We start from the raw sequence: 26,571 nt of genomic DNA, 5'->3' as shown, positions 1-26,571 counted from the left end.
CTTAGACTGCTAGAGACATGCATACATCCACAGCCATCTTTTCTCCTCTCTCCTCCTTCTCCTCTCTTCTTCCTCCTCCCAAATCCTAGCTCCACCTACTTCTTCTACTGCCCAGTCACCAGCTCTAGCCTTTATTTTACAGATTAAGGTGGGCAGAAGGTTCTCAAAGTCACCTGTGTACTGATTCACTCCTCCTCTGCAGCCCCTCCCAGGAAAGTGGAATTAGCATCAAAATACAAGACCAGAGCTATCCACAACAGTTCTGGAACTTGCTCTATAGACAGAATGACCTGGAACTCACAGAGATCTGCCTGCCTCTGCCTCCCTAGTGCTGAGATTAAAGGTGTATGCCACCACCATCTGGCCTATTTTTATAATCTTAAATGCATTATGGTAGCATAACACCTAAAAACAACTTCTGTAGAATATTTCCAATAGAGTAAATTTAAGTTTTGAAGGCATCAAAGATGTAGTCTGAAGAATCCAGACCTCCAGAAAACCCTGATTTGCATAACAACATTTCCGGGCAAATCTGTCTTGTTTTAATGTTTTGATTACAGGTACTATAGTGGTTAAGAGCACATATTTTGAGTCATGAATCTGACTTGATTTTCATTTCTTCCATTTTTAAAAACTATAAAAACTAACATATATATACATATACATATATATATATATATATAATATGTGTACCGATCTGATAGAATTCCAAGAAGTTTAAATGTCTACCTGATTTAAGGTCTGGTCCAGAAGTGTTAAGAGATGTTAACTGCTACTTACTACTCCTTACGTCTATGCTCAGGGACAGCAGGTGATTCCTACCTTTGCATTTATTACCTGGCATATTGTTGCAGTCAGTTTGTGGTATTGAAATGCTTGAACTGGAATATTAACTCCATGGAGAAGAGAGATGACAGTTTGAACTTACTTGTATATAATTTCTAATTTACTTAAAGATCATTTCTGTGTGTAGATGTTTTGGCTGTGTGTATGTGTACCATCTATATACCTGGTAGTAGGGTCTAGGAAAGGGCATCAGATGCCTCGGAACTGGACTTACAGACAGTTGTGAGCCACCATGTATGTGTTGGGACCTGACTTGATCCTCTGCAAGAGCAGGCAGTACTCACAGCTGCTGAGCTGCTCCCGCCCTCAATGACTTCACTCTTCCTTACTCACATCTGATACAGAATTGGAGCAGCGGCTTCATTTGTAGCGAGCAAATCGTGAAGCACATGGAAAATTACACCTCAAATACATACACACTTAGCATTTGCTCTTTTTCTTGCTGCCTGGGTTGGAGATGTTATTAGTCTGTTTGTTATTTGTCACTGTCCATCAGCGTGAGGGTTTGTGAGCTGTCTCAGTGACAGTGTTTGAAAGGATGTTTAAAGGACTATGGTTTTGTGATGATTTCTTTTCCTATTGGATAAAATACCCTGACATAAGCGATTTAAGGGAGAAAGGTTTCATGGTGGAAGACTTGGCAGCAGCTGGAGAGGCTGTCTGGTCACATTGCATGTGCCTACAGGAAACAGGAACACCCTGGCTGTGAACTTCCTGGACTGCTTCTGCTACATCTCTGGCAAGTAGATCTACAGTCAGCAGTAGGCCAGGATGGAAACACCTGAGTAGCCTGCAGCAGCTGTTTGTAAATCCTGAGTGAGGTAACCCAGCCACAAAAGAACACACATGGCATTTACTCACTGATAAGTGGATATTAGCCCAAAAGCTTGAAATGGCCAAGATTCAACTAACAGACCACATGAAGCTCATGAAGAAGGAAGATGAAGTGTGGATGCCTCAGTCCTTTTTAGAAGGAATAACAAAATACTCAAGGGAGCAAATATGGAGACAAAGTGTGGGACAGAAACTGAAGGAGGGGCCGTCTAGAGACCATTCCACCTGGGAATCCATCTCATGTACAGTCACCAACGGTAGACACTGATGTGGATGTCAGGAAGTGCATGGTGACAGGAGCCTGATATAGCTGTCTCCTTAGAGGTCTGCCAGAGTCTGCTATATTCAGAGGTGGATGCTCACAGCTACCCATTGAACTCATCATGGGGTTCCCAATGGAGGAGTTAGAGGACTGAAGGAGCTGAAAGGGTTTGCGGTCCTATGAGGAGAGCAACAGTACCAACCAACCAGAGCTCCCAGGGTCTAAACCACCAGCCTGGGAGCACATAGGGAGGGACTCATGGCTCCAGCTGTATATGTAGGGGAGGATGGCCCTGTTGGGCATAGGTGGGAGAGGAGATCCTTGGTCCCATGAAGGCTGAGCACCGAGTGTGAAGGAATTCGAGGGTGGGGAGGTGGGAGTGGGGGTGTAGGTGGGGGCACATCCTCATAGAAGCAGGAGGAAGGGGTGGGATAGGGGGTTCTTGGGCGAGGGGAAGGAATGGGGTAAGGGGATAAAATCTGAAATGTAAATATAATATCCAGTAAAAATAAAAATAAAAATAAATTTTAAAACATCAGTTGTTCCCATCTCTTAGCCCTGGACAGCGGCTGTATAGGTATCATTTGTGCGTGACTGCTTTTCACTTGGCCTTGGTGCGCATAATTGTTCTATTATATCTGACTTTTCTATTCCTTTCTTCTGCTCTGGTGAATTCTGTGAAACTAGATGTTCCTTGATACAGTGATTCTTAAACAGGTAAAAGCTGAGGCCTAAGGCCCAGCCCAGCACAGTCCTAATGGCCCAGGTGTATGCTGTGTTTCAAACTTTAACTTTTGACTTATACTTCAGAGCTCAGAGCTCCGAGGTCAGCTACTTGTATTTTTTTGAAGCTCTAATGATAAATGACTTGGACAAAGCTGCCAGGCAGTGGCCAGAAAGAATCAAGTTAATCCTTAACTCAGTAGTTCCGCTAGCTTTTTGTTTCTGTACATTGTTCACAATGACTCTTCTAAAAGTCCCAGTGTTTTGTGAAAAACTTATCTCATAACTTCAATTGTTTTTCCTTTTCTTGGGGTCCCAATGTTGGCTCTATTTTATTTTCTAATAATTGCTTTAAACTTTCTTTGAGAGTCAAGCATTAATCTGGAACTACCATTGTCATTGTTTCCAAGATGAGAGCACATAGATGCACCTGGGCCATTAGGACTGCGCTGGGCTGGGCCCTAGGTGCTCAGTTTTTACCTGTTTAAGAATCACTGTATCAAGGAACATCTAGTTTCACAGAATTCACCAGAGCAGAAGGAGAAATAGGAAAGTCAGATATAATAGAATAATTATGCACACCAAGGCCAAGTGAAAAGCAGTCACGCACAAACGGAATCTATACAGCCGTTGTCCAGGGCTAAGGTCAGGAGAAATGGGAACGACTGGTTTTTACAAAGAGCTGCCATGAGCTACTGAGATGTCTCCATCCTGGCCTACTGCTGCCAGTCCCTGTCATGATAAGCTGTCTCCAGCATCTCTCCCTTTTTGCTTAAGAAATTGTATGGTAGGTGAGTGTTTGATATGTTCAAACCATAGCAACCATGTAGGTAATTTAGAAGCCACAGGATTCTTAGGGTTCTCTAAAGAATTGAGAATCTGACATGATTACGGATCTTACCCAAAAGATGAGGCGAGAGCCTCGTGTGTAAAGAAGTAGCAGTCAGCCACGAGGCAGGGTACGAGATGCTGGGTCATTTCTGTGGGTTGGATGCTGTTCATGTCTCTTCAGACACAGTTATCTGGTGGACTCTTGGGCCCCTGCATCGCAGATCGGGTCTGGCTTATCTGCTGTTAGTGAGATGTCCTAGCTGTCAGTGCCAGACTTGCCCCTGATGGTGGGCCTGAATTTGTTGTTTTAGCATGCTTGCTCCCAGTTTACACTGGAGACATTACAGCTTTTATATGTATGTGTTTTACTTTTTAAAGATTTCTTTTTTTTATATAGAAGTTAGAGTGAAATATTCATATGCTATAGAAATACTGACAGAAAAATGTAAAACTTTCCTTGTTTCTTTCTAGTTAAATACCAGTGTAGTATGTACGCTCTTAGCTTTTTAAGTATAAACAATCATTTTTGGTAATAATGAACATAGTATAAATTAATGTTACTACTGTAGCCGTGTTTAGTTCATATGAACAATCTGTGTCGTTGTCATAAATAGCCTCAGACATGTTTCTTTGCTACTTGCCCTTTAAGATAGTTTTGGAAAGTTATATCAGTATAGATCTGTTGTGTAAGTTTTAATTTACTGCATGTCATGAGTATTCTGTAAGTTTTATAACCACTTAGATTATTTCCAGTGTTTGCTATTATTAATAATGTGGTGGTGAACAGCCTTACAATCAGTTCTTGATTTCCATGCCAGTGCATTTGTCCGAGGATTATATTAAACATATTTGGGGGCTGGAGAGATGGCGCATTGGTTAAGAGCATTTGCTGCTCTTCCTGTGCGCCCTCACTTGGTTCCCAGCACACATGTCAGACTGCTCATAACACAAGCTCGAAGAGATCTGACGCTTTCTTCTGATGTCCAAGCATGCACATGCTTACACACACACCTCACATAAACAAAACTTTAAAAGAGGCGTATTCATTTAGGATTTGTGAACAGTCATATTTGGCCTAAAGATTCCAGGTGCTTACTGCATCAGCCACAGTGTCAGTCCCTTTACTCTTGTCTTTGCAATGTTTTATATTGTCTGGATCCATCTAGGATAGGGTAAAGGCATGCAGGTGACTGGAGGTGGCCCACTGTTTTTGCATGGGTGTGATGCAAACTCTGAGTTGCAGGGCCTTCAAGTTTCATCTCAGGATTGCTCCTTGCAGCTGACATCCCTTTCCTACCACTATTACATAGCCTAATGATTCCTGGGCATCAGCCCACTCTATTGGGCTGAACTTTCATGAATTAATATTGTTGTGATAAACTAATGAACTTTATAGAATTTCTGATTTGATTAAAATAATTTTAGAAAGAAGGTTTTAAGTGATGGTTTTAGTTGTTTTGCTAGAAAGACATAATAAAGTTAGACTCAAGTGTAGAATATGCCCATTCTTCATAGACTAATAAGTAAAGACTGCATAATAAAGAATACAGTGAACATTCACAATTACACTGAAAAGAGAAATAGGCTTGGAGCAAATTTGTGATCAAGGAAGAACATTTATTCTAGGTCAGGTGGATGGATGAAGCCACAGGTGTGCACTATGATAAAGCAAGGCCACATGGAACTGTGGCTGTGAACTTATAGTGAGCTCATAGAGTAAAGCACTGCTTTGAACGCACTGTCCACAACCTTCTGTAACTCCCCTTTGTGTAACACTGTATCTATGAGGTATTTTCTAAGAACTTTGTCTATAAAAAGACCAGAGAAAAGAAATAATGTGGGAGTTTGGGGGCCTCTGCCCCATCCATCCATCCATCCATCCATCCATCCATCCATCTACCAAATGTATATGTATGGTATTTGTGTCTCAGCCCCATCTACCAAATGTATATTTGTATATGTCTGTTTATCTATCTATATCTGTGTATGTATGTAAGTGTGCGTAAATACTTGTGGAGTTGATTGAGACAGTGGTCAGGCCCAACCAAAATGTGTATGTGTATGAGCGTGTGTGAGTCTGTGTATATTGCCTGTGTAAAAGATTTAAATTTTTTTTCTTTTTTTTCTTTCTGGTTCATGAAGTCAAGGAATGCAAGCCTCTCACCTGGCCAGCAAGAGGCAGGGGGCAAAAGAGAAAGGAACTCTTAACAATTAATCCTTCACTTAATTCCCAGAGGCTGCTGCCAGCAGGAATTAATTGCCAAATGCCCATCTGCTGTTTGTCTGTCTATATGCATGTACACTTAAGAGTTAAAAAAGAGTTTATAATTTCTCGCTGGGCATTAAGTTTTGTTCATCAGTAGTATTAACCCCTTAAATCCCCTCTGTTACCAACATGACCCAGGCCACCCAGGCTGCTTCCTCACTCTCTGCCTTCCCCTGGAAACCCTGTGATGCTGGGAAGGTCCCTGGCAGATAGTAAAAGTTTTTGAAAATGCTTGCCCAATAGTTGGTGAGATGATTTTTTTTTTCCTTTAGATTATTTTCTCACCCAGTGTTTTTATTAATTTTAGAAACTTACATACAAAGCAATAGATTTTATGTTATTCTTAAATGCATATGAAATATATGCACATATGTAATTTTATATGTTAACCCTCTCACTGCCCTTTCCTCTTTTCCCCCTCTTCCCCCCGAAATACTTACTCTTTGTATTTTTATGCTGCATATATCTCGTTACCCTCTCTGATCTCTCCTTCCTGTTAGATTTCTTTCTCCTCCCTAATGTCTCTTTACTTGTGTACCAGTGTGTGTGTTGTATGTGTGTGCACAAGTGTGGACCTCCTACTGTCTCAGTCTCCACTGCATTCTTTTGAGATGGGTTTCCTAATGAGACCTGGAGCTAGGCTGGTAGCCAGTAAGCTCCAGTGATCCTTGTGTCTCCCCCACAAGCCCTGGGCTGCAGGGGTGCACAGCTCCATCCTGATTGTTTATCTGGTTGTTGGGATCCACATGCCTGATACCACACAACAAGTGCTTGTACCCACTGATCTTCCTCATCTAGCTCCACACACTTTTTTGAGGCAGGTTTTCTCATTGTACCCGGAGCTCACTGATTTGGCTAAATTGACTTTCTAATAAATATATTTGATGGTGTTGTAGATGATAAAATTACATTTCATGGGCATTTACAATTATAGTAGGTACTTGGTTTAGACTATGTAATGTTCACAAAGGTCTATTATAAAACCATGTAAATGTCTTAATAACTTGAAATCTACTCATTTTAATGAAATTACCTATGTATTAATGTTTTTGAAATATAGGAGTGTTGAGACCTGGAAATGGGTCTGAAGTCTTACTGGTTCAGGGACCCCCTCAGCAACCACCACAGCAGCATAGAGTCCTCCAGCAATTACAGCAGGGAGATTGGAGATTGCAGCAACTCCATTTGCATCGTCATCCTCACCAGCAGCAACAGCAGCAGCAGCAGCAGCAGCAGCAGCAGCTCCTTCAAAGTGCTTACTTGCAGCAGGTAGTATTTTTATTACCTTTTATAGGGAAGTGGTGTCTTGAAATTCACACAGCAGTTGAATACCATTGCATTCATTTTTGTATCATAGATTTAAAATAGGCATATCATAACTTGAACTGTATTCAAATAAACACTATTCCTCAATTTCCTCATTGGCAAGGGATGTTTTATTAATTGACATCTGTTGCTAAGTAAAGAGACGCACTGTTAAATAGATTGCACCATGGCTTTGTGAAGTGAAAGTGCTCACTTGGTACTCACAAGTAAGCATCACAGATAACTTTGAATCCATACCAATGCTACCATGAGAAAAGTGTTGTAGTTTCAAAAGAAACACTGTCTTTTTATTATTTTCTTTCCTTTCCTGTTTGTCTGTGAGCCTGGTAATCATGGGTCAGTCCTGCAGCTCTGTTATTAATGTTTCATTATTTTGCCTGTGTTGGCACAGAGGCAAAAAGGAGGCGTTATTCTGTCCTTTATAAAATCCTGCAGAATTCTATCCTCACTAAAGTTTTCTACATGGAACTTCTGTAAGCACAAGCATTTTATCATTATCTAAGACATGTTTGAGCCAACTGTGTACACTCCATTGGGCTGCTCCCTTGATTGTTGGCTGACAGACACAGTAGGGGTGGTACCAGGAGGACATGGGAGAAGAGTGAGGAACCTGGAGACTTGTTGTAAGAGGGGTCACTTGAAGGTACCTTCATCAGCTAGGAAAAGGTGATGAGTGTTAGCGTTTCTCCAGACATCCTTGAACTGTGCCCATAACAGTTGTTACACTCTGCTTTATTACTACTTTTAAAACTAATTTGGTAAACATACAGAAATTTACAGTCACAGATTATGGTTGTTTTATATTATTTTTAAGACTCTATTTTCTTAATCATTGTTCTGATAAAATCAATACTTAAAAAAACAGAACCCAGGATGGAGAGATGGCCCAGTGGTTAAGAGTACTAGCAATTCCTAGCATCTATATGATGGTTCACAACTATTACAACTCCTGTCCCAGGGAATCCAGTGCTCTCTTGGATTCTGCGGGCACTTTATGTACATGGTACATGGACAGACGTGCAGGCAAAACACCAATCACACAAAATTAAAAGTAAATAATACTGAAAAAGAATTCTGGCACTGGAAGGCATGGATATTGTCGTAGTGTTCTATTACATTAAGCACACACCATCACCAAGGAAACTTATAAAATAAGGCATCTAATTGCGGGCTTACTTACAGTTTTAGAGGGTTAGTCTATTATCATCATGGTCGGAAACATGGCAGCAAGCACGCATGCATCTGCTGGAGCAGTAGCTGAGAGCTCAGATCTGATGTGTAAGTTGCCCAAAGTGAGAGTGAGACCCGAGACTGGAAACCTCAAAGCTCACCTGCCACTGACATGCCTCCAACAAGGCCACATCTTCTCCAGCAAGCCCGTACCTCCCAGTTCTGCCCAAATATTATCATTAACTGGGAACAGCATTGAAACATATGAGGACATTCTCATTCAGACCCCCACAGTGTTGACTTCTCTTTCTGTTTTCCCTCTCCTAGTATCAGCACGCAATGCATCAGCAGCACATACTTCAGCAACAGTTTTTAATGCACGCAGTGTATCAGCCACAACCTCCTGCATCACAGTATCCTACCATGGTAAGGGCTTTGTCCTATCTAGACATTCTTTACAGCTGTGTATTACTAAGGTGGGATATACAGTATGCATGATGCTATTTAAAATTCAGTCTTCAAAACTCGGTTTGGGGCCTGGGAAGATGCATCAGTCCAGCCAGTGCTTGTCTTCCATGCACGAGGACATGAGTCTAATCTTCAGCACCCATCTAAAGATCTCGGCGTAGGAACTTGCACCTGTAATCCCAGCAATGAGGAGAGGAGGCAGAGATGGAAAAGCTCTGGCCAGCCAACCTAGCCAAGTCAGTGAGCTGCCAGTCCAGTGAGAGAGACTGTGTCTCAAAAAGTGAGGAGAGAGAAGGCTGAAGAGGCCAGAGGCTGACTGTCCACACATGCAAATTGGTTATGTGACTTAATGAGGGACTCCTCTTACTTAATGAGTTGCTCCTCTGACAGTGTTGCCAAGAAAACAAGGGGACTGAGTTCAGATCCCAGGCTCCCATTAGAAGTGAAGGCCAACAGCACATGCTCCATCCTATGCCCCTACTGGCTAGTAGACATGTCCTACTGTCTCTTGGAGACAGGTAGATCTCAGAAGCTCATTGTCAGCCATTCTAGCTGATGGGCCAGGTGGGCTCCATCCTCAGTGAGAGATCCTGTCTCAAAGGCAAGCTAGAGATCGATAGAAACATCTCATGTTAGCCTTGGCCTCCCTGTGTTCTCATGTCCTCACCCCTCTCATGCACACACGCGCGCACAAACACACACATACACACACACACACACACACACACACACACACACACACACACACTACCCCCCACCCCCATTCAAGTTAAAACATCACTTAATTGACACTTTGTTTGAAGGCAGATGGATATTCTCAAGCAGCCTGCAGTTAAACTCTTGCATCTGAATATTATAACTGACTAATAACACTTGTGATTATAAGAGTCCCTGTTATCTTTTGTCGCATGTCTCTTCCATTCAGCAAGTATCTGTGGAGTAAAAGTGAAACAGAAGGACTATGCCATGCGTTTGCTCCAAAGAGCAGTTTGCCTTTTCTTCTTTTACACGAATCAGTTTACTTAACCTATTCCTTTGTCTTTTTCTTAAAATACTTAAAGGAAGAAATTTGAATCTGGCCAAGCGAGTCTGGCTTTGTAATATTAGATGGGTTTAAACCACCCTGTATAGTTTTCTGGTAAGAGCTCCTTCTTCAAATATTCAGTTGTTTTGGGGGTTTCTAGTTTTGTCTCCATAACTGGGAAAAGGAAGAAATCTCCATAACTGGGAAAAGGAAGAAACATGGTAACCAGACGGGGAGGTGCAGTGCTTTGGTGACTTGGACATAGGCTGTGTGTTGCTTCTTGTTTCAGATGCAGCAGTACCAGCAGGCTTTCTTGCAGCAGCAGATGCTAGCTCACCATCAGCAGCCAGCACAGCAGGTGTCGCCCGAGGATCTCACCTCCCCTCAGGAGTTCTCACCAGCCTTAGTTTCCTACACCTCCTCACTTCCAGCTCAGGTTGGAACCATAGTGGACTCCTCTTATGGTGCCAACAGGCAAGTATTTTCCCAGTGGATGCAAAGGCACTCACTGAGGAAGTGGGCGACACTACTGAAGCACCAAGTGGCTCTTGAATGAGCTCGCTTTCGCTATTACGTAGAGCTGACTCGTTCCCGCCTAGTCCTCTGTTGTGTGTCTTCCTTCCTCCTGTTCCCTCTAGTGCGTCTGCCAGTTCCTATTTGCAGACAAAGTTTAGCCACACATAAAGACACTAAGGAGTTTATTGGTGCACACATACAGGCATTCTTTGTAATTTAAGTAGAATCAAAGTCCAAGAAAACCACTTTAGAGGTTGAAAATAAAGAATCCTTATAGACATGGTAACTTTTTCTACTTATGTGTTACTACTGCCTTCAACTAACTTGACTATTTGTAAAATTCCTATGATTTGGTTCACTTTACATGGGGGACAAACATTTCAAGTACGTCATGTGTAGCAAACTTATTAGTGTAGTTGAGAAATGGTGAATTTTAAGTATTCAGATAGATTGGTTAGAATTATTGTGGGTACTTTCTATGGGAAATGATTACAACAAATTGAAGAAGTTTGGTACATAGTTCCTCATGTTTGGATGTGACATTAATATAGTAAGTTCTTTAGGGTCTTGGAATTAAGAGTCAGTATTAAAGGGTTTTGAGAGAGCTTGGTAAAGTGCTTTTCTGACAAGCATGGAAGACCTAAATTTGATCTTCAAGCTCTATTAATAAAGCAGGGAGTGAAGGCACACACTGTAACCTCAGGGCTGGGGAGACGAAGACAGAAGGATTCTTGGTCAACCAACCAAGCCTAATTGATAAGCCCCAGTATCAAGAAACAAGGTGAACAGCCCCTGAGGAATAACAGGTGGGGTTGCCTTCCTCCCTCCTCATGTGTGAACACACACACACACACACACAAACATGCACAAGTATACACATGCATACAAACCTACACCCTCCCGTCCCAAGGTAGTAAATATTGATATCTTTAAATATGAAATTGAAATAGCTGATAAACTAGATGCTGGAACACCAAAGAAGCTCTTAAACACAGGTTCAGGATTTGAAGCAGTAGCTGAGAGAGTGTGTGAATCTGAGTGGACAGTGAGCGTGAGGACAGCAGCATCCTACTGACAATTGAGTGTGTCCAGAGAGGGTAACGGTGCAGTCACAGTTTTGGGAGTGTGAGTGAGTGAGAGAGGAGAGGGAGACAAAAGGAGGTAGCAGGATGGAAGGTGGTGGGGGGAGGGAAGAAGGAAGAAGAATGATAGGGATCTTTTATAGACTGGGGAGACACCAGGACAGAGATTTTTAAAAATTAATCTAATAACATACATTCTGAAGCAGAAGCAGAGGTGTATGGGCTGGGACAGATGATTGCAGTGGAGAGCAGCACTCAAAGGTGCACATTGGCGTTTGCCACTCACTTGCTCACACTAGCTTCTGTCTGCTTAGCACTCTTCCTTCATATATTAGTGGCATTATTACAGAAAGCCAGGGCCTAAAGTACACGCTGGAAACACGTTAGATCCAGTAGCATCTGAACTATGAAATGCGAGCAGTGGTCCAGTAAAGCTATGAAGTTAGTTCCTCTGTGACAAGAGTGACGTAGTTTTTATTAGAATTACACAGTCTGCTTGATGCTAGTTCATATACACAGCTAAGCTGCTGTTTCATTAGAAATCCACATAACAAGGACTGAGATTCACCCTCCAGCACTGCCCAAGAAACAGGAAAAAAATCAAAGCAACAAATAATAAAAGTTTTGCTAGTGCACACTGTGCGACAGTAACAGGGATCCTCTTACCCAGGCTTTCACAGTCAGTACTCCATTTTTGTTGTGCATGCTTGTACTTCCAGAAGCTGGTGATCTTTCAGAAGTATAAAGCATATGTAAGTCAGTAGGCCTAAACCTCAGTGATCAGTACATCAGCCTCATCAATGTCTGTTGTTGTTTTGATACTGGGCCTCATTGTGTGTAGCCTTGGCTCTCCTGGCGCTTATTAATAGACTAGGCTAGCCTCAGACTCAGAGGCTTTCATCAGTATCTTAAAGCTAAATAATACATACAAGGAAATCTTTGCATTTCTCATGTCTGTCTGTCTGTCTGTCTGTAAATTGAAGCCAGGGCCTTGGGCCTTCCAAGCACAGATGCTTCTTATTCGTTTTTTTCCCCAACCCCTATGCTGTTTTTTTTTTTTGTTTTTTTTTTTAAAGTACTGATTTTTACTTTGTATGTATAGTGTGTTTTGTATGTGCACCATTGGGTACCTGGTATGCACTGAGGCAGAGGAGTACACTTGTCTCCTAGACGTGGAGTCTCGGATGGTTGTGAGCCACCATGTAGGTTCTAGGAATGGAACCCAGATCCTCTGCAAGAGTAGGAAGTGCTGTTTACCACTGATTGTCTCTCCAGCATCCCTGTCTGCTTTAATAATGAACATTATTGAGTCTTTAATTTGTTCAAAGTCTTAATTATTTACAGTTATGCAAATCAGATGCCATTTAAAAAACTGCAGTGTGGCAAAGTAACTAATTGTGATTACAGTAAGACAATTACTAAGTGGGGTTAAGGATTAAGCTTCATTTTGGGGGGGTAAAAGTGTAAACAGTTTGTTAACCCTACACCCCAGCTTAGTGCTGGAGAGTAAACTAAGGTCTTGAGAACTCATTGTGATGCCATATCCCCAGCCCCGGTAAACAACGCGCTTTAATGCATCTTTACATATGGGTTAAGGTGGCACTCTGTTGAACAGTGTGCCAGAAACAGTCTCTGAATTCCTTCCCGGGGGAGTGGGAGGAGAATGAGTCAAACAGAAAGCCAGACAGTTTGAAGCATGTTCTCTGAGTTTTCCCATCTGCTGTGTATTTTAAGGACTCTGCAAGTCCAAAACATTTGGAAACTAGAGATGAAACTCTGTCACATGAAGGTAGATGTATGACTTGGCCATGCCCAGGTTTTATTAACTGATGAGTCTATTTAGTTGGAGGTAAGTTACTGTTTATTTCCCTTTTGTGTGTGCTCCAGCCTACAACAACCGTTTAAACATTTTTTTTTTTTTTTTTTGGCTGAAGCACACCCAATAGACCTGGGTTTAGGAATGAAAAGGACACCTGTTGCCCCTTGTTTTCACTTCTCTGACCCATGTGTTGGGAATGACAGTGACTTTAGGATTATAAACTATTTCTTTTAACATGTAGAGTCCTTCCCCAGTACCATTTTTTTTTTTTTTTTTGGAAAAAAAATTGTTGAAGAAAGCAGAACCTTATTCTGGCTGCCTTATTTCTGTATTGGGCTTTCTGGTTGGGTTGAGGGAGATGCCCAGACACCCTTGGGCTTTAGGCTTGCTTGTATTTTCTCCTAAAAACTAGCAGGCCTATCAGATAAATTCCATAGAACCCATGGACTCATCATGGGACCATAGATAAATTTTGAACAACATGAGTGGTCTGGTATGTGTATGCAGAATAATCTGTTATTTTTGCCCCTGTATAAGGCAACACTAGCAGGTCATCATTGTTTGGAATTTGTTAGAATAACAACTAATACTTACCAAATGCTTGTTTTCTGTTGTTCTTTCAACCAGACACTGCTTTTGTTTTACACATATTGAATCATTTACTCTCTTCAGTAGCCCCAAAAGTTTATACTCTATTCCTTTCCTGTGGACTAGGATGCAGAGGAGTAAGGGGCTAAGGAAGGAGCACATGAGTGTGCAGTTGCATGTGCAGGCAGTTAGAGCCTCAGGCCTTGTGCAGGTGGCTCACATGGCAGCTGCTGTCTGTCCATCCTGCACTCTTTCTTTCTTTACTTTATCTTTTGGAGACAGGGTCTTACTCTAGCTTAGGTTGGCTGGGAACTTACTGTATAGTCCAGGCTGGCCTTACAGCCTTAGCTGCCAGAGTGCTGGGACTCCAGGAATGAACCACTATGACCCATGTTTTAGTTTCTTTCTTGATGAATATCCCGGGTCTTATACCAGGCAAGCATTTTACCCCTGAGCTACAGCCCAGCCTCATCCTGTACTTAATCTACCGTCCGCACTCCAGGTCTTGTTCCAAGAGTTTGTGCAGTATGAAGTGAGGCACTGAAAAGTTCCCTGAATTGTAATGTCATCTCTGTCATTCTGTCTCCTCTCTCAGCAGGTCAGTTGCTGAGAAAGAGGCAGTTGCAAATTTTACGAATCAGAAGACCATCAGCCACCCTCCTGACATGTCAGGCTGGAATCCTTTTGGAGAAGATAATTTTTCCAAGTTAACGGAAGAGGAACTGTTGGACAGAGAATTTGACCTTCTAAGATCAAGTAAGGGACACTTGAAGGCTTATTTTGCTTCACAGTAGAATAACAGCTGTATAGTTCAGCAAGGCCAAAGACGGTGTCAAGTGGTGTCAGAACTTCTTTTTGTACATTTGAGGGAAAAATACAGGCCACTTTCTTTCATAAGCTGTGTTGTGTCACACACTAGAAATTAGTTGCCTGATAGTAGCTAATAAACTCAAGATTGCTGATATCTTATCCGGTAAAAACTATCTATGAATGTGCAATTCATAACATCTTCAAAACATGGAAGGTTAATGTTCAGGTAGAGAAGACATTGTCAGTCCCTTGCCTTATTAATCGCTCTGCAGCTCTTTCCTGCACACTCAGTAGGAGAGAGCGTGGGTCTGAGACACCCTTGAGCATGCCCAGAGAAAGCATGGGCTGCACTAAGGTAATGCTTTGTTGTGTCCTTCACTGAATGGTGACATAAAGGGACTGCTTTGTTGTCCTAATATGGCCAAAGGTAAATAAATTTTTTCCACTTTAAATCTGATATCTCAATGTTTTTACTTGGAATCATTACCTTTTCTCAAACTACCTAACACATACATCAAGCCTTGCCATATGGATTTTAGAAATGATCTTTTTTAGAAGAGTGTAGGTTTGAGGAGGTTTGAGGAGGTTTGCAGAATAAGAGCAAGAAGCTCATTTTGTAGAAAACGTAGGTGTTTTCTAGTTTCTGAAGCTTGTATGTATGTGTATATGTGTATGTATATGTATACATATATACGGATATATGTACACATATATCCATATACACATATATAGTATATATATATGTAGTGTGTGTATATATACGCACACACATACTATATATGTAGTGCTTCTCTGTTTTGCATATAAAGAGAAGGTCCTAATAAATAATTCTCAGTTTCTAATTTCTATTTTATTTAAGTAACTAGCTTTATGAACACATTTAGTAAATGAAATGCTTTGTCTGAATTAGTATGTATTTTATGTAAAATTCACAGATGGCCTACATTCATGTAAAGGATTCCTGTAAGGCATTCAAGTTTGACGTCTAAATTTGTATTTTGCATATTGGTGATTAAGTGTGAGCATAAAAATGAATTTTAAGCCTCTGATATACATTTGTTAACTTTGATAAAAAAAAAAACCAATCTTACCTCATATTAAAAAATGTTTTTTAAATCACAACATTTTTGTATGGTATTTTTCCTGGAATTTCTATTAAGTAGCCCCCGTTTTTTTTTTTTTTTTTTAAAAAAGGTTGTAAATGATCTCCTTTGAAGAATGGTAAAGGGAGATCAGAAGATAGTCAAGTAATTATAATTTATAGGATTATTTTAGTTTTTTAATGTGTGCGTGTGCGTGTGTGTGCGTGCATATGCTCATGTGTTTGCATGCCTGTGTACACCTGAAGTCCCTTTCTCCCTTACCATTTGAGGAATAGTCTTTCAGATGATCCTACAAATAAAAAATAGAGTTTTTCAAGTCATTTTGCCTGGAGTCTGTCTGTGTGCCGGCTGAGCACTGGGTTTACAGTTGGCCACCATGCACGCCTAGCAACCACACTGGGGATTTGGATCCTCTCCATATGCAGCAAGTGTATTAACCAAGCCATCTCCCCAGCCAAGGGTGAGCTTAGAAGCAAAAAGTGTCAGTTTTAATGTGCTCTGAGAAGGGTCTACTAACAAATATTTTTTGATTCTTGGGTTTAAAAAATACCATTTTTTTTTTCTTCAAAACGTCAAGGGGTGGTTGGGGATTTAGCTCAGTGGTAGAGCGCTTGCCTAGCAAGCGCAAGGCCCTGGGTTCAATCCTCAGCTCTGAAAAAAAAAAAAAAAAAAAAAAGTCAAGGGTCAGTTGAAGGATCTTATTATTTTGTGTCTTCTAAAATGTGCGGTGTCTTTTTTTTTATATATATTTTATTTACATTTAAGATGCCATCCCTTTTCCACATTTCCCCTCCCTAGAACACCCCTGTCCCATGCTCCCCCTTTCCTTTTTACTTTTATACAATTTTTTTTAAATGTTAATCAAAGGATTTATAAGTTTGGTAATGCTCAATCAGAAGCGTAACCTAATACCCAACCTAGATATAAAGACTATCTTTGACTGGTGGAGACATGTGAACATCTGCCTCCATGTCCCCTCTCTCCTTTTTTCTCTCTCTCTCTCTCTCTCATCACCTTGCTTCTCCTCTTCTTCATCTTCTCTCCTTGCTCCATCTCTTCCTCTCAGTACTCCTTCCCACTTAGCTCCTCCTACATATCACTCTTCCTGTTAAAAGTTTTAATGTGCTCTGAGAAGGGTTTACTAACAAATATATTTTGATTCTTGGGTTTAAAAAATACCATTTTTTTTTCTTCAAAACGTCAAGGGTCAGTTGAAGGATCTTATTATTTTGTGTCTTCTAAAATGTGCGGTGTCTTTGGTGGAGTCAGGAACTGGATGCGGACATGCCTGCATGTATAGTTTCATTTTTAAATTTTGGAATAACTGGTTTCAAATTTGAAGATAGGCAACATTAGTGCTGCACACATGGACTTGTATACCTGTTGACAGAGGCAGCTCAAACTGCGTCACACTGTATCACAGAAGATGCCAGATCCCAGACGTGAGCCCAGGAGCATGGATGGAGAGCAAGCACTGCCATTATAAACCGCCCAGATGGCCTTGAGCAGGGGCACCAATACCGCCGGGCTACTGTACTCACTTCAGCACACACAGCCTCAGAAACTCACGTTTTGATCCCTGCTGATGGCATCTCACTGGATTAAAGTCATACTGAGGTCACTCAGCAGCTGTGTCAGGCTCACCCCTGTCCCCTGCCGCTTGTAAACTAGGATCTATGGGACAGGGTTGTTAGGGGAGCTGAATGAAGGGATTGTCTCTACATGGGGAATGGGAGCCATCATCACCTCAATGTTTAGCTGGCATCTTGCAACTATATTTAACTCACTAGGTTTCTTGGTAAATTAATCAAATGAGAGTCAAGAGCATACAGCACTGACCTGTTGGGCAGATGACGGCAGGAAGCCGATGGATAGCATTCCATATTCTTAACATTAAATGAGCGAGTGGACTGGAGTTCAAAGGAAGGAGTTTACGCAAATTTATAAATTGATAGCATACGGGGTGTATATACTTAGAAACATTTCCTTCTGTAGTCGTACTTAGGTGTGACAGTTCTCTTTGCTATCTCTTTGGCTACAGCAGTAGTGTATCTGCCATTTGATCTGTATGGTAATGGTAGGGCTTAAACCATTCTGCTGAGCAGGGACTTCCTCTAGAACCTCAATTTCAGTAGAAGCCTGACTGTACACTAACATTGATGAGTGTTCGTTATTGCTTGGCTCTGTCCTCAATGATTTTTTTTTTCCAAACTGAAGAATTAATTAAATTAATGCACTTGAAATACCACATAGTTTATTTATACATTTGTTACTTGGCACACATATTTATTGTTTTCCAGAGTTCTTTGTAAAAGCACACGCATTTGGTTAATGAAATACTTTCTGGGGAGAGACCGACCATCTTCCCGATGCTTTTGAGAACACACTCTCCCTGCAAGTAATAAATAAGTTGCAGAGTGGCCACGGTTCAGGCTATATTGCCACTCGGGATTTTCTGATCAAGTGTTACACGCCTATTTGTTTAGTAGGAAAGAAGAGAATGTTGTCTGAAAGGATCTATTACTCGTGTGCTTCCTATAGGAAGCAATTTTAAAGTAATAACATTTTTGAGATATTAAAACTGAAATAATTGATAATATTTTTAGTGGTCTTTAGGGAAATAGTTGATTACCTGTAACCGGAATTTAACATATAAAATAAACTATTGTTGCTTTAGCTTTCAGTGTAAATGAATGTAATTTATGGTTCAGAATCTTTAACTGGTTCTTTCCTAATATGAATACATTAAAACAATATTAAGTATTAACAATGAAGTTTGTCTCAGTGATTATTTTTAAATTAAGCTTGCTGCTGTCATTATCTTTTGTACCAAAGCATCAGATCAGTATGTACCCCTCAGGAGTCTAGTTGTTATGATACTTACTATGTTAAACAGTAACTGGAATACCACCTTTGGGGAAAATGTCAACTTGCATTTGGTTAGATGGTGGTATCCTTGTAACTGTTAATTAAGAACAGTGGAAGGTTGATTCTTAGACAAATAGATTTACTGTTTTCTGTTTAAAATTTCTTCAAAGTGACTAAAAGGAATAACAGAAACTCAAAGACTGGTTGTTTTACAGTTTTACTAAATATGTTGTATAAATTTTGAAGACACAATAGTTGTAAATGTAAGGGCGTCTAAAGTTTTCAGCCATTAGCCTTCATTCATTTTGACCTGCTACAGTGTTTTCAATGCAGAGTAATGATTTTCAGGCACCTTAGACTGACTCCATAGTACCAATGAAGACTTCTTTTTACAACTCTGTTTGTTAACTCTTAAGTCTTTGTTAGAGGGTATTGTCTCTTTAAGCTTCACATTTAAAACATCTAGAGTTGGTGGTATGATGGAAAGGACTTTGCTTTCAGAATTTTAAAGTCTTACCTTTTTTTCACTGTTTATATCAGTTGAACATTTTGAAAAGAATCTGTCTTCACTTCCCAGCACAATGCTTTTATATGTCAGGATGAGGCAGATTCCTTATGTGTAACCCAGACTTCAAAAGAAAACCATCCATTTGAAACTGGTACTTAACATAGGATGGGGTGACCAGGTCTTTCAAATGTAGCTCCACAGTAAGCATCTCGTTTTTATATCTATGTGATCGATTGTGTAGTAAGTTAATGTGTATTTACCTTGTACTCTGTGTTTTGAGACCCAGATTATGTGAATTTTAGAAATCTTAAGTGATATAAAAATATTCCATTAAACATTTATTTTGTGTTTTGTGGAACAATAGAACACATTTGTTATAAATATATTCTGACTTCTATTTGAAAATAATTGAGTAAATGAGTTTTTTATACAACAGTAACTCCTGTACTTCTCCTTTTGGAGACCTCTATATAACAATTAGCTTACTTCCACATGAAGGTTTTTGTTGTTATTGTGTCTAACTTCACAGTACTGTTTATGTATTTACCACAGTTTGCTTGATTGTTGAAAATAATATACCAAATGTAAAAGAATTCCAAGAGGTAGTAGTGCTTTTGCACTTTCATAAGCTGGGGAACCATTGTTATGACAGTGTTTTATAAATTTAGAGAATACATTAAAATGGAGGTTTCCAAGTTCACACTTCGATACTGTGATTCATCATGTCTGTGTTACAGGGGAAGCAGCTGCTCTGTAGTAACCTCCTGACAGGTAGGATGCAGGCTTAAGGAGGCTCTTTCTAGTTCAGACTTAAATGTCTACATACCGTCTTGATTTGGGTTGACTACCCTTCTTGATGATGCTCTTGTGGCTGTCACTTGGGTTAGCTTTCATTTGTTCTTCCGCATTCTGTCAGGACAGAATCTAGAGGGTGTGTAGAAGGCCAAGGAGCCAAGAGGACTCTTTGATATGAGTATATAGTCTCTGGTGTATAGATACCCAAGAGACTCCTACACTGTCCTTCCTCCACGTGCCAACATTGCCTCTCATGTAAATGGTCTTCATTGTCTTTCCAGAAAGATGCTATGAAACTAGCTCTTCAGCTGGTGCTTTAACCTCTAGCCTCTTAATGTACTCACCAGAACAGTTCTTGAAAACAAGCTAGCATGAAAATGGATTTGACTTTTTTTTTTCCCTTTTAAAATATCTATGGAACAAAGGTCTACTAGGAATGCCTGAAATCTCTTTCTTGATAAGTTTCAAATAGTACAGCTTTGATTGCTTAAAATAAGGAAAGAGACATTGTACAGCAAGGTCAGAAAGTGCCTAGTTAGCACATAAGTATCCCTAGTGAGGACAACTTGAGCTTAAGGGAGTATAGCCATGAATGGGGGATGGAGATTCTTTCAGACATGGCTGCCCTCGCCTTTGTTCTGTGATGTTCACCTTTGCCCTGCATCTCCATCTCCAGCTGCCTGCAGCCTCTCTGTGCCCTGTAGCCCGCAAGCTCACTCTGTCATCCTGCTTTCCCTAGTTTTCAGACATACTGTATATGTGTTGTTGTTCATATAAGCTATGTGAGGGTAGGGGTCAGAACGGTGCTGTGCTTGGTGTATACCAAACACTCAAATATTTGTTAGATGAATACACTTTGTGAGTGTGCATGTGCACGCACGTGTGTGTGTGTGTGTGTGTGTGTGTGTGTGTGTGTGTGTGCGCGCGCGCGCATGTAATAGTACAAAGTGTTGGTAGAGATGAATGTCAAATGGGGTGAATTATTTTTCTGACTATTGAGAATTTGAATTTACCAATTTTATAAAGGTATAACCATTTGTAATTTTTTTCTCCTATAGGTTTTTGGTGAAAGCGCTAACTGTAATAAGCAGGGCTTAAACTCAAGTTCCATATGTTACAAATAAAAATAGCTAGTATTAAGAGAACCAGACTAATTAGGTAGATTGTATTTAATGTAATCTAGCACTGATTAATCTCCTTGAACTTGATTTTGTATCAACAAATACTTATTTACCTTAGGACAGACCCTCAGCCCCTATCGGAACAGGGCTGTGAATTACGATTTTCAGAAAGGCTGTTGTTTTAATTTTTACTTTGGTTTATATTGTATTTCACTTTTTGTTTAAAACCATCTTTATTTTATTTTATTTTTGTTTTGTTTGATCTTATTTTTGCAGACAGGCTCGGGGAGAGCACACCCTCAGATAAGAATGTAGACCCGCCCCCTGTTCCGCATAGCCGTCCTCTGGAGGAGCCTTTTGCTTCCGTCCCTTTCATTTCTCACTCAGGCAAGTTACACACGTGCAAGTTACACACGCGGACAGAAGTAGGAGACGGATGTTAGGTACAGAAGCTTGAAAACAGGAAGTATTAACCATCTAATCTTCCTAATATGTGGCCTTTTGAGTTTGCCAACGTGGGGAGATGCCAATTCACACAGGAGACACACAATTCTTTTCACCAGTTACTGGGTTCTACTTTTGAAAAAAAAAAATCACATGTAAAAATGTCTCCTGTGTTTAAAATATACTTAAAATACTTTTACACTTAGATTTTGCTTTAAAATTTGATGTTTTCTTAGCATATACATGATTTCTTATAATTGTCTTAATGATTTTGTATTTGGCATGCCACTAACTACCCTTCTTATATTCACACTTTTGATTTCAGTTCAGAAGTTGAATGCTGATGCAGTTCACTATGTGAAATTATTCCTGTTAGTAATTTCAAAGTAACTGTATGATGTAGAACACCTAGCACGATTGTTTCGAATTGCTGTCGTATTCTGTATTTCACTCTTTTCTGTCATTGAAGACGCCCCACCTTTCTTACATTTCTGCTTTCTGTGCTTTCATTGTTAATTGTATGGATGACATCTGTAGCATGGACAGCTAGTTGTGTCTCGATGCTCATCCGTTTTGTGTGGTTCCTCACGCTGCTAATGTCCTAAGCATGTTATCTTTCTTGTCTGTCAGAAATGCTCATTGCTCTTCAGGGATCTTAGGACTGAGTGACTTGAGATGCAGAGAGCAGTTTCAGTGCAGTAGTGTTATTGTGATTGTTCTTTTGTTCCTCTTCAGCTGGACTCCATTGCCTTACCAGGTTTGCACATCCCCATGCAAACCACTTCCGAGGGAACCTGGGCGAGTGGGCCTGAAAGCCGGGCGTTGGAGCACATTTCCTGGGTGCTCTCTTGGCACACACGCTTATTGCCATGTTATGTGGAGGTTTTGTAATTAGCAGTTTGTTCACAAATCTGAGCTTGGTTGACACTGTCATTTTGTTGAACCTTGTGTATATTCTATTAGATGTGAACTTGTTGAGGCTTGGGAACATGGCTTGTGTTTGATCTTGCCCAGTAACCAACCCAATAATGACTTAGTAGTCATTGTTTGAAAACATTATGGCTGTCTGTAAAAGGCACTTCTGAATATTTCTTAGATCTGGGGCAGTTCGGATAAAAGGGCTCTCACTCTAGAACCTGTCAGACAGCGTGAGCATTATTAATATTGCAGTGGTTTGACTTGGAAAATTAAGTGCTGGAGCACATGGGCCTGGGAGGGATGTCCCTACAACAGAACAGAGGCGATCGCTGGGACAGCAATAGTAATCTGACCCTTTCAGATTCAAAGTTTACTTAAAATAAAACATCTTAATAGATAATTACCATCAGCCTATATATTAACAAGCATGGAGATAGTTTGTTGCATATAATTTTTATGTAAATGTGAAGTATGAGGAATATTCATTTTTCTCTAGTAGTAGAATAAATTAATCTCCTGAAACTAAAATTAACCTCTCCTTAAACGTCAGGAAGTAGTTGGGAGAGGAGGAAAATTATCTGTAGTGAAAATATGCTTTACGTAGAAAGTGAGACCAAGTGAGTATATGAGGAACCCACATGGTTTGTTACAGAATTGTGCTATCTCTCTCTGACTGTCTGTCATCTATCTATCTATCTATCTATCTATCTATCATCTGTCTTTCATCCATTCATCTGTCTTATCATTCCATTCTATCATTCCATCTATCATTTGTTTGTCCATCCATTTATCCATCCATCCTGATACATACACACACATACACACACACATTGAACAAAGGTAATCTCTGGGACAATAATAGTAATCTGATACTTTTCAGATATATATATAGATATAGATATAGATATAGATATAGATATAGATATATCTATATATACTTTATCTATCTATCTATCTATCTATCTACACACAATTTATCAGGATGGATGGGTGGATGGATGAATAGATAGATGTATGTCCATCCACCCATCCATCCCACTATATATCCACCTGTTTATCTAGCTAATTTGTCATCCATTCATCTATCTATCATGTTATTGCTTGATATGTAGGCCATGGTCACAGTTGAGATCTCCATCCTGCTTCTGTCTCCCTAATGCTGGAGCTGCAAGCCTGCATCACCACACACTGTGTCCCTTTTATTTTAAAGGAGAAAGATTTGTTAGGAACTATTAAGAAATGATAAGAGATAAGAGTCTTCCTCAGGGAAGAGCACACCAACTTGTCCATCCACAGAGTCAGCCCTGACAGCATACTTACAAGTAACATTATAGAGATGATCGAGTTAGACTTAAGAATAAATATGCACAGACACAGATTTATTGTGCAATTTATTATGCATGCAGTAACAATGAGAAAAGAGGCAATGAATTTGAAGGATAGCAGGAAACAGACAGGCTTGCCTACAGGACTGTCTGGTGGGGCCATTTTTTCAGTTGAGATTCCCTCTTCCAGAATGATTCTAGGTGACATGAAAGTAGCTAGCACAAGCTTTAAACATTAAGACTTCTAATGATTGATTTTTTCTTTTATCTTTTATCCAGTTTATTTTATAAATTAATTTGAATTTTTAAAAATTACTACAGTAAGTAGACTCATTAAGAGATGGCTTAGTGGTTAAAAGTGCGTGTTCCTCTTTCAGAGGCTCTGCATTTGTAGACTTTTTCATTATTTATTATACTGGAGACCTAGGAAGTCTTTTAGTCTGAAATGTATTTTCTTGATGTGTCTTTTTGTTGTTGTTGTAAATGTAAGGATATTGTGTGTTGTGGGTTGATTTTTTTTTTTAGTTTAAAATATTGGCAATGTTTTCTGTTTTCATCTTAGAAACTCCCTATTGTCTGTTATTTCTAATTGCAAGTGCCATCATATTTCTTGGATTTTCTTTGATTCAATGTATTTTCGTTTCTGGGGATACTTTATAGTTTTGCACATTTTTTGCTATGATTTTTCTTTGTCTTTCAGTTTAAGACTGTCAGCAAATGAATACCAGTGTCTCACTTCCCATAGTGGGTAGCTTGTGAAGTGAACTTGAAGGACAGAAAGAGTTCTGTTGAGTAGATGCAGTATCTCCTAGGCCGGCAGTTATTTAACTTCATACAGGTGACTGAGTGCAGAAGGGTTTGGGAAAGTCAGGGAGAAGAGAGGCGTGGGCGGGAGCAATCAACCGTAGACTTCTTAGCTATAACTCTTCCATAATGTTTTGATTTAAAAAAAATATTGCTGTTTTCAATTTTGATGTTAGTTTCTGTTTGTTAAGTATCATTTTCAGGGTTGATTCTGTTTGTGGTTCTTTGAAGTATGCTGGGATGCTGTGCTTGCTTAGCCTCTGCAGGAGCCAGTGTCTGAGCTCCATCTCTCCTCAAAACAGTCAGGAGAGTTCATCTGGGAGGCCAGCCAGGCTTCAGAGTTTCTTGGGGAAAAGTTTTTAAGTACATACTTTATGTTGTTAATACATGTATTCAAGTACATACTTCCTTTTGGCAATACACATGTTTCATATAGTGTTTCATATGTTCATGTTTTTCTACTGTAAATTTTGAAACATGCTTCTCCCACCCCAAGAAGTTTGCCCGTTTCATCTAAGACACTGGGTGTTCATTGTTGATGCTTTTCCTGATATGCCAGAATCATCCCTCTAAAACCTCGCAGGCTGAACTCGGTGTTCCTTCCTTAGTTTGTAATTTGTGTTTCCTCCATTTGACTTGCTCAGACTTTAAGGCAGATCAACTATTTTAATTTCCTAGAATGAGCTTTGACTTTATCTGCTCTCTTAATTCGTTAATTAGGTTATAATCTTTCTCTTTGGCCTATTTTGAAACAGTTTCCTATCGTCCAGCTTTACAAGCAAGGCCTTATACTTTTTTCCTCAGCATTGAAGTTGGAGCCCAGAGTCTCGAACATTCTAGGTGTGGTCTGTCACTGAACCGCCTCTCTCTCTTCCACTATTGTTTCTACTTTTCTTTGTGTGTGTGTGTGTGTGTGTGTGTGTGTGTGTGTGTGTGTGTGTGTGTGTGTTGGTGAGAACCATAATGGAGGTCAGAGGATAACTGTGGGAGTTGGTTCTCTTTTTCTAGCCTGTGAGTTCTAGGAATTGAACTCAGGTTGTCAGGCCTGGCACCCTTTCCTGCTGAGCTATTTGCAAGCCTCACACTGCTGTATTTAATGTGCAGGTGCTCAAGAACTTGCCTTGCAGATTTTTTTTAAGCGCTGCTATTACACGCATGCACACACACACATATATACATTTAAAATGTGTATATGTATATATATATATGTATGTATGTATATGTCCATTTAAGATGTATATCTACATTTTAATACACTGTCATTCACTTAAAGTATTTTTAATTTCTCACATGTTCTAATGTATTTAATTAATTAGCTACTAATTAAGATAGGGTCTCACTATGTAACCCAGGCTGTCTTGGAACTCAGAGAGGTCTGCCCACATCTGCCTCCAGAGCCCTGGGGTTAAGGAAGCACAGTACCATGGCTGGCTAGGAGGGAGTTTTAAAATCAGTTGAAGATTTCCTTAGAGTAAACAGTAGTATAATAATAAAATAATGGCTCCTCTTTCTTTGGGAGGAGGAGGAGACAGGATTTGATGGGGCACAGCCTGTCCTCAAACCTGGTCCTGCTTCAGTCTCCTGAGTGGCGGGGTTACAGGTTGGACTCCCAGGCCTGGCCAGAAGCCTCAGTAAGGAAGATTTTACTTTTAAAGGAAAAAGTTCAAATAAGCCTTGGTTGGAAAAAACATTAATTGATTTGTAGATTGATTAATAGAAGCTGGGATATGAAGTTTGGAGTTTAGCTCAGATGTGTTTATATATAACATTAAATTTTTTTATATAGTAAAAAGACCATATAGTTGCCAAATAGTTCTTTATTTGCATAAAATATTTTATCTGATGCAAATTATTATAAATAATAATGCATTAATGCTATTAATATTAAAATTTCCCTTAACAAATCTGGAAATTTTCTTGCAATCAAAATTATGCCATTCAGTTTCCTCGTAACTAATGTTTCCCCTGTTGATATAAAAAATGCTATTCTGGGCCCAGTGAGACAATGATCCATCAGTCCAAAAAATATATGAGAGCTGAGTGGCACATTCTGTGATCCCAGTACCTTCCAGGCCAAAGCAGAGGGTTCTGGATTGAAGGCTTATACAGGCTGCATAGTG

General features: G+C 40.0%; 1 protein-coding gene across 5 annotated transcripts in view; it reads left to right on the top strand.

Moving 5' to 3' along the window:
- The window catches only part of Bmp2k (BMP2 inducible kinase), a 108,757-nt gene that overhangs the window by 66,751 nt on the left and 15,435 nt on the right, over nt 1-26,571 (top strand). For 2 of the 5 annotated variants that reach the window (XM_076926440.1, XM_076926442.1), the window contains exons 11-15: nt 6,823-7,031; nt 8,586-8,684; nt 10,040-10,224; nt 14,351-14,511; nt 21,237-21,347. In XM_076926440.1, the coding sequence (XP_076782555.1) occupies nt 6,823-7,031; nt 8,586-8,684; nt 10,040-10,224; nt 14,351-14,511; nt 21,237-21,347 (765 nt within the window). The remainder of the gene's footprint in view (nt 1-6,822; nt 7,032-8,585; nt 8,685-10,039; nt 10,225-14,350; nt 14,512-21,236; nt 21,348-26,571) is intronic. The other 3 variants (XM_076926441.1, XM_076926444.1, XM_076926443.1) reach the window with 3 other exon arrangements.

Source organism: Arvicanthis niloticus, chromosome 27 (assembly GCF_011762505.2).
Source record: "Arvicanthis niloticus isolate mArvNil1 chromosome 27, mArvNil1.pat.X, whole genome shotgun sequence".
NCBI classification, from domain to species: Eukaryota; Metazoa; Chordata; class Mammalia; order Rodentia; family Muridae; genus Arvicanthis; species Arvicanthis niloticus.
Note: the sequence above shows the minus strand (reverse complement) of the source record. Positions and strands in the feature narration are given on the sequence as shown.